Below are 8,893 nucleotides of genomic sequence, written 5' to 3' on the forward strand. Positions count from 1 at the left end.
TAATGTTCTGATTTATACTCTGTCCTGCACTATAACAACTGATAGGGGGCCTATAAACTACTCCCACCAGTGATTTCTGCCCTTTGTTATTTCTTAGCTCCTGCATCCTGATTTTCTGAGCTAAGATCCTTTCTATCTACTGTCTTTATTTCATCTTTTATAAGGGCTACCCCTCCCCCCTTTTCCAGTTTGCCTATCTTTTCTAAAAGTCAAGGACCCTGGAATATTTAGTACCCAATCTTGGTCACCCTGTAGCTACATCTCAGTAATGGCTACGAGATCAAACCCATTTATCTCTATTTGTGTCATTAATTCACCTACCATGTTACAAACTGTGTGCATTCAGATATAGCACCTTTAATTTTAACTTTTTATTATTTTTCCCTTATGTGACCTTAGTCACTAATGCTTTATTATCTTTATTAAACACTGTCCCTTCTCCTGGCACACTCTGCTTGTTTTTACACAAATCACTACTCTGCTCTACAATCTTGACTCTTCTCTTTGGGCATATAAATTTACCCAAACCCTCCCCCTATTAGTTTATCAGGGCTATCCCAACGCCCCCCCCCCCAAACTCCTTTTCCAGGTGAAAGGAGAAAAAGATGTATCTTTTTAAAATCTCAAACAATGCCATGTGTGAAAGAGCCTGTCATGGGGATGGGGGAAAAGAGAAGTGACCCCAAAGACCAGGGATGGAAAACCATGCCAGAGGGGGGAGGCGGCAGGGGAAAGAGGAGAAGAGATTCCCTGCTGACAGGAGTAAGGAAGTATACGAAAGGTGGAGGGTCTCGTTTTCAAGAAAGATTTGGGATATGTTATCTTCAGACTGTTTTCCACAAGATCCTAAAAAGTAGAAACGCTCTGTTTGAAATTACATCCCAAAATGAGCACGATCTCCCAGAAACTCAAAATGCAAATAACAAACCCAGCACAGGATGTTAGGAAAACCCATACTCAATGAACATGTGCACTTGATTTTCTACCTGAGGCCATCAGACCTCAAAACCAATTCCCATAATTAGAGGTAAAATCTCAAATTCAATGTTACAAAAGCATATATTAACAAGTTTGTTTTATTAAGCAAGTATGAACTAGATATAGTGGATTGGGAGGCCCTATTTCCCTTAGCAGAGGGGTCAGTGACCAGGGGGCATAGATTTAAAGTTATTGATAGAAGGATTAGAAGGGAGATACGGAGAATTTTTTTTTACCCACAGGGTGGTGGAGATCTGGAAGTCACTGCCTGAAAGGGTGGTAAAGGCAGAAGCCCTCAACTCATTTAAGAAGTACATGGATGTGCACTTGAAGTGCAGAACCTACAGGGCTATGGACCAAGTGCTGGAAAGTGGGATTAAGCTGGATAGCTCTTTTTCGGCCAGCACGGATACAATGGGCCGAATGGCCTCCTTCTGTGCCATAACTGTCTATGATTCTATGAAGCCTATAGAACTCACTCGCGGTTAAAGGGGTCTCTGCTGCACGACTCAGCAATTTTGAAGCAGGATTGCTTCCGTGAACAATGAGGTCCAAAAAGTTCACGAACTCTCCCGTGCTACCTGCAAGTGTTCAATTGTGCAATCCTTATACTCAAATACGGTTTCTCTAACTCATAGGCGGTGGCAAATACTTTACACAAGCCACGCAACGTCTTGCAGGATTAAAATCGATTTTACATCTTTAATAGAAAACTATACTTTGCACATTTATAAAATCATTACTATGCTACACAGCGCTTCTTTTGTTAACGTCAAAGCTGTCGACTGGGATATTTATACTAGTTGAACATTACTCCCACAGATTGCAGCAACAGGCGGTTTGACACTAAATTAACTGGTTGGGGGGTGGGGAGGGTTGCACAGCATTTAATAGTATAGTCGCTGCCACATTTTGAATGGAATCAGGGCACTTGACATAAACTACCTCCTCCAGAAACTTGGTCACGTCGTAGATGTTGTTGTGAATAAGGATCCAGGCGCTGTTCCCGCTGTTGTGTTGCTTCAACTCTTCCAGGCTGTAGTACTTCACTTCTTCCTTGTTCTCAGCCATGTTGCAATGCCTTCAACACCAACCACTCCCCTGTGCACAGAGAACACCACTGCCGGCCCATGCACTCCCCTCACTCTCCTTGGTGGTTTGCAGTGCAGTCCCAGAGCCCCATTAGTCGGACGAGATGCCACTCAGGTGACGTCACAATACTCGAAGTTCGAATCTGGAACGTCGGGCCCGGAGAACGTGCCGGGTGTGCTGCTTCTCCAGGGCGGCGTTTTGAGGGGCTGATCCAGCATTAAGGCTCCAAATTGCTCGTCTGCAGTCCACACTCACACCGCCAGTCTTCAAGACATTTAGTAGAAAGTAACTTTGCGCGTTAGTTTCCAAACTATGGCATGTGTAAAGCTCGTCTTCCAACAATTGAGTTTATTTATCTTTTATTTCCAAAAAAAGAGTAAGATCGACTGCATCTAACCATAATAATAATAATCAGATCTGCCAAACCCCGAAGCTGGATTTAAAACAATCATTTTGGTTTACTAATTTGGCCTGTTTTATTTATATATTACTAAAAGTATTCCCATATGTTTAAATGAGTTTGCATTCTGTGTCACTCTTCCTAATCATAAATATCACTCCAAGTATTTCCTCAAGGTTGAAAACTCTGAAGGTTTCGACGTATCAACATTCAAGTTGCAATGATGAACATTCATGAGATAGACATTAAAGTTGAAGGAAACCTGTATTTCCTATCTGGTAGTATTCATCACATTTCCTCCCATGGAGACCTGCTGCTCTAGTCTCCACTTCCACGAACAGGTATGGGGACAGCCTGTGTGAGCAGCTCCCTTCTCTCAGATGGAAGCTGGCACATCAGGCTGGACTGTCTGTGCACCAGAAGTGTCTGAGTTGGAATAAGTTAATATTGGATGGCCAGTGCTGCATACTCAGCTGGAACTAATTATTCTCAGCATTCAAGCTGATGCTAAATGCTGCCTTTTATGGAAGCAAAAGGGCAAACATTCTGGGGTATACCTATAATCTGCAAGTCCTGAACAAGTTGGAGGACCTCCTCTTGCGTCTGCTCCTGGGCCTGGCCAAGGTGACCATCTACAGTTCCGGGTTAGACGCGGGCAGTGGAGCGGTTGCTCTGGCTGCCTGCCTCTCTTCCGCGGCTTTCTCCATGCCCGGATGGCCCTGGAGAAGGAGCATGCGGTGTCTGCCAGTACGCTTGAGGCTTTCCGCGACCGGTGGGCACTGCAAGGATGGAGTGCATAGTAGACACTGCCAATAATATGATTAAAGTTGCTAAGTTTCCTTTGTCTTTTGTATGATTTGGGTATTTATTAGTTGTGCCCCTCAGGGGCACTTTTGTTAGATTTCTTTTATTATCGATTGATGACACTGGGCCAACCCAGTGTCTCCTAAACAGGTTTATTAAAAAGAGGCAAGTCTTGAAACATTATTTATGGCCTAGTTAATGGAAACTGCAGCATAAACTTAACTTATAGTCTCACAAATTATTGTTGTGACTCCACAATTGTCATGCGCTTATAGATATTCACAGATTTGACCAAATTACGATTCTAGTCATTTTGGTTTATTAATTTGACCTGGGGTTGGGGGGGTTTGGCAGAGGCAGTCAAGTCCAATGAGGCAACCAAGGAACTACAGAAGGACTTAAACAACATTTTCAACTGGAATCTGTGGCAGGTGAAGTTCAATTCAGGCAAATGCAAAGTACTGAACATTGGAAGAAAGAATGGAAGACAAACTTAAGCAAATAAAGGGCATTGCACAAGCTAGAGCAGAGGCTGAAAGAGATCTGGGAGTGATAATTCAATGCTTTGCATAACCACTGATTGCAGAGCAACAACTTATATTTGTATATCACCACTCATATAGCAGAATGTCTCAAGTTTGCAAATAATGAGGAGAATGGAAACACTGAATGAGGATGCGGGAGATTAAGGATGTGGGGACTGAAAGCGTGGCCAAAAAGAAGTGTGAGAAATGGCATGGCAGAGTGATCTAGGAACAGAGAGCCAGAGGCAGGGGGACAGTGACTAAAAGAATGACCATTCATGTGTCGAAAACTTAATTACCCCTTACATACAAACACTTATTTTCAGACAAGTAAGAATTTCAATTAAGAGAAACTTGAGCTCAAGTGGAGGTGTACCCCAAACAATGGTTGAGGCTACGTCTTCCCTGTACATAGAAAACAGTTAACTTTTATACAGTTAATTCAGTAATGTCTGTCTATCATGGAATATGGGCATACATGTACATTCTTATTGGTTCAAGTGGTTAGTCAATCAAGCAGGGAGCCTGCCTCCTCTGGACATCCATAGCTCATTCCTGTTTTGGCACGTAGCAGGCCTCACAGGCTTGAGAACACTACCTCCCTAAATTCCAAAGCTGGTTAATCAGTAGGGCTGAAGTCAGAATCAAGGCCACATGACCTCTCAAGAAACTGTATTCTCATTATATTATAAGCCAGCAATACCCTTATCTGAAAGGGAGGAGGGAGGGGAGGCCAGACAGTACCAAGCACCTGGATAGCCAACTTAATTATCAATGTACCAAGGACAATTGTGTCTTTCTGTGTGTGTGTGTGAAATTGTAATTACCCCATGTATGGGAGTCAAGGAGTTAACATTGGTCAAATACCCATCATGCTTTTCTCTTTTTATGGTCAAGTAACTGTTCACGTATTTCTACATTAATGTGGTCTTTATGGTTTTCCACACATGGTAGAGCAGAGGGAATGGGAAACAATGAGCCAGAGTCAGAAGAGTGGAGGCTTCGTGATGTGATATATTGTTGGAGGGGATAACTGAAGTAGGAAGGAGAGAGTCCATGGAAGAGTTTGTAAATTCTATCAGGACATACCTGGTTCATATATACTGACTTTAAAGTAATTACTTTGGGGAACAGGGAGCCATTGGTGCTTGGCAAGGACAGCAGCAATAGGAGTGCATGACCTGATGCACAAAAGGACTCAGGCCACAGAGTTTTGTGTTAATTGAAACTTACGAAGGGTGGATGAGAACAGGCGAATGAAGAGGGCATTTGAAAAGTCAATCCTTGGCATGATGAAGGCATGACTTAGGGTTTCAGTAGCAGAAGGAGACAGATAGGAGAGTATATGGCAATACTCCTGAGGTGAAAATGTGCAGCTCAACTCAGAGTCAAACTAGACACCCAGTCTGAATGAGCAGCTGGACGGTTGATGAAAGTGGTGTTGGAGGATCGTATCTTTTGGTGGGTACCAAAAATGATGCCTTTGGTTTTACCAACGTTACTCATCCAAGTCTTATTGTCAGAGAGACAGTCAGTTGTGGAAACAGCGAGGTGGAGTTGGCTATTATCAACATGTTTCTCAGCTTGGCTCAGTTAGTAAGGTTCTTGTTTCTGTATCAGAGGTTTGTGGGTTCAAGGACCTAAACATGTAATCTAGGCTGATACCTCTGTCCATTACTGAGGCGGTGCTGTTTGTGGCATCTTGCTCTTTGTAAATTAGCTGCTGTGTTTACCCACAATGGTAACTGCATTTTAAAAAGTAATTAATCAACTATGAAGCAGGTATGTCCTGACAGAAGTATATAATACAAATTTGTTTCTTTTTTATATGTAAGCTGAACCTATATTTGTGCCTATTGCCATTAAGAGGAGTGTGAGGATTGAGGATGCAGGGAAGAGAGGTCTGAGGAGACCAGCTGTAGTGGAGAAAAGAACTTGGAGTCATTCTTTCTATTCAAATGACCTTGGAATAATAGGATTTAGCCGTAGAGATGATATGACTGTACAGTTTGTTGTGGGCAAGTCAGATCTGACGATGGATGCCAGTCTGGTCAATCGTCACATACACTCAAGTCTGCAAGCTTGAATAAGTTCACAAAGCAGTCTGCATAGTGGAGGCGCACTGAAAGTGGTTGACCACCTGGGATCTAGAGGGAATATGGGAATTGAAGATGGAGGCAAGGCAACTGTGGTGGAAAGAGCAATATTAGTGCAACTGGCAGATTAGAAAGGTGTCAGGAGCTGGAGAAGGTATTTCAGAGGGAACTGAGGGTAGTTTTTCCCATGGGTGAAACGCAGTGGTGATGGAGTTTGAGCCAGCAGGGATATCTCCCTTGCCCCCTCCACACTCACCTCCAACGAGGATTAGGAGCTTATGGTTTTCTTTATCACTAAAACGCCGATGCTGCTTCCCTTCTTTCCCCCTGCCCACCAAGCAAACCTCTCCTCAAGCTTCCCTATCCCTGAAACTTTCTCCAATTTCTCGCCTATCTCCCTTCATGCCCTCTCCAGTTTGTCTCCTCTCCCCTCATCTTGTCTATGAGACCCACCTCCTGCTCCCTTGACCCATTCCCACTAAACTGCTGACCACCCAACATCCCCCATGCTGGCTGACATTGTGAATGATTCCCTCTCCTCAGCTACTGTCAATTTTGGTTTCAAAACTGCAGTGATCACCCCCCCCCCTTCAAAAAACCCACCCTCAATCCCTCTGTCCTTGCAAACTACTGCCCCATCTCCAACTTCCCTTCCCTCTCCAAAATCCGTATCCATGTTTCTTGCAATTTCATGTTTGAATCTCTCTAATCAGGTTTCCGTCCCTGAACCTAATCAGGGTCACAAATGACATCCTGTGTGACTGCCCATCTGCCAAAGAAACCCTCGTCCATGCCTTTGTCACCTCCAGTGCTTTCCTGGCTCCTATCCTCCACTGGACATAAAGTTTAGCTCATTCAAAACTCTGTTGCCCATATCCTATACTGCACCAAGTCCCACACATCATCCAGTTCTTTTCTCACCTGTCCTATAACTTTCTGTATAAATCCTGTCAGTCTAGCTGCTCCCCCTACACATAGCTCAAAGTCACCAAAGATCACCTTTGAGATTGTGATTGCATGATATCCCTGCTTGATTTCTCATTCAACACAACCCACCACCATTCTCCCTGCACCATGACTCACCTCTGCAGAACCACCTTCATTTGGTTCCATTACTAATTGAACCAACGTAGCCAGCACATTTCCAGCAATGGCTTCTCCTTCCACCCCTGCATGGTCACCTCCAGAGTTCCTCATGGACCTATATTTGGCCCCCGCCTCTTATTCATTTACATGTTGCTCCTCAATGGCATAATCTTAGAATCATAGATATGTTACAGCACAGAAGGAGGCCATTCGGCCCATCAAGACTGTGCCAGCTCTTTGTAGGAGCAATTCAATTAGTCCCATTCCCCTGCACTTTCCCTGTAGCCCTGCAAATAATTTGCCTTCAAATATTTATCCAATTCCTTTTTGAAAGCCACGATTGAAACTGCATCCACCACCCTTTCAGGCAGCGCATTCCAGATCATAACTACTCGCGGCGTAAAAATGTTTTTCTCACATCGCCTTTTTTTTGCCAATCACCTTAAATCTGTGTCCTCTGGTTCTCGACCCTTCCGCCAATGGGAACAGTGTCTCTTTATTTACTTTATCTAAACCTGTCATGATTTTGAACACTTCTATCAAATCTCCTCTCAACCTTCTCTGCTCTAAGGAGAACAACCCCAGCTTCTCCAGTCTATTCACATAATTGAAGTCCCTCATCCCTGGAACCATTCCACAGGATGCACTGCAGCAACTCGCCAAGGCTTCTTCAACAGCACCTCCCAAACCCGCGATCTCTACCACCTAGAAGGACAAGGGCAGCAGGCACATGGGAACAACACCACTTGCAAGTTCCCCTCCAAGTCACACACCATCTCGACTTGGAAATATACCGCTGTTCCTTCATCATCGCTGGGTCAAAATCCTGGAACTCCCTACCTAACAGCACTGTGGGAGGACCTTCACCACACGGACTGCAGCGGTTCAAGAAGGTGGCTCACCACCACCTTCTCAAGGGCAATTAGGGATGGGCAATAAATGCTGGCCTTGGCAGCGAAGCCCACATCCCATGAACGAATAAAAAAAACTAAAGTAAATCTTTTCTGCACCCTCTCCAAGGCCTTCACATTCCTTCCTAAAGTGCAGTGCCCAGAATTGGACACAATACTCCAGTTGTGGCCAAACCAGTGTTTCATAAAGGTTCAACATAACCTCCTTGCTTTTGTACTCTATGCCTCTATTTATAAAGCCCAGGATCCCGTATGCTTTTCCAACCCCTTTCTCAACCTGTCCTGCCACCTTCAAAGATATGTGCACATATACCACAGGTCTCTCTGTTCCTGCACCCCCTTTAGAATTGTATAATTTAGTTTATATTGCCTCTCCTCGTTCTTCCTGCCAAAATGTATCACTTTGCACTTCTCTGCATTAAATTTCATCTGCCATGCCATGTGTCTGTCCATTCCACCAGCCTGTCTTTTTCCTCCTGAAGTCTATTACTTCCCTCCTCAATGTTTACTACACTTCCAAGTTTTGTGTCATCTGCAAATTTTGAAATTGTGAATACATCCAAGTCTAAGTCATAAATATATATATATATATATATATATAAAAAAGCAGTGGTCATAGTACCAACCCCTGGGGAACACCACATCGTATTCCCATGTGGCTATTTGCGCCTGCAGCTCACCAATCTTTTATTTACCACCCTTCGTGCGTTTCCGCACGTCTGTGAGGCGATTAGAATCTCCTTCCTGGCTGGAGATTGATCAACGGGCCCATCAACTCGAATGGGCAAGCCTCACGTGGGATCACAAACCTCACACGCTCCCACTTGGCGATTTGCGATCCGAAGCTGATGGAGAGCTCCACTTCCCATTGTGCAGCGCGGCGCAGAAACACCCCTATGGAGACAATGCGTCGTTATTCGCGCATGCGCCTTGAAAAGGCGTGCATGTGTACGTGTGTGTGTGTGTGTGGCCCCGCGCCCGCGCTCCCGATCGCGAGGGGAC

General features: G+C 44.4%; 1 protein-coding gene across 1 annotated transcript in view; it reads right to left on the minus strand.

Moving 5' to 3' along the window:
• The window catches only part of cyb5a (cytochrome b5 type A (microsomal)), a 40,810-nt gene extending 38,695 nt beyond the window's left edge, over positions 1 to 2,115 (minus strand). Inside the window, exon 1 of the mRNA XM_067981458.1 lies at positions 1,924 to 2,115. Within this exon, the coding sequence (XP_067837559.1) occupies positions 1,924 to 2,049 (126 nt within the window). The 5' untranslated portion in view covers positions 2,050 to 2,115. The remainder of the gene's footprint in view (positions 1 to 1,923) is intronic.
• Positions 2,116 to 8,893: the final 6,778 nt, after the last annotated feature.

Source organism: Heptranchias perlo, chromosome 3 (assembly GCF_035084215.1).
Source record: "Heptranchias perlo isolate sHepPer1 chromosome 3, sHepPer1.hap1, whole genome shotgun sequence".
NCBI classification, from domain to species: domain Eukaryota; kingdom Metazoa; phylum Chordata; class Chondrichthyes; order Hexanchiformes; family Hexanchidae; genus Heptranchias; species Heptranchias perlo.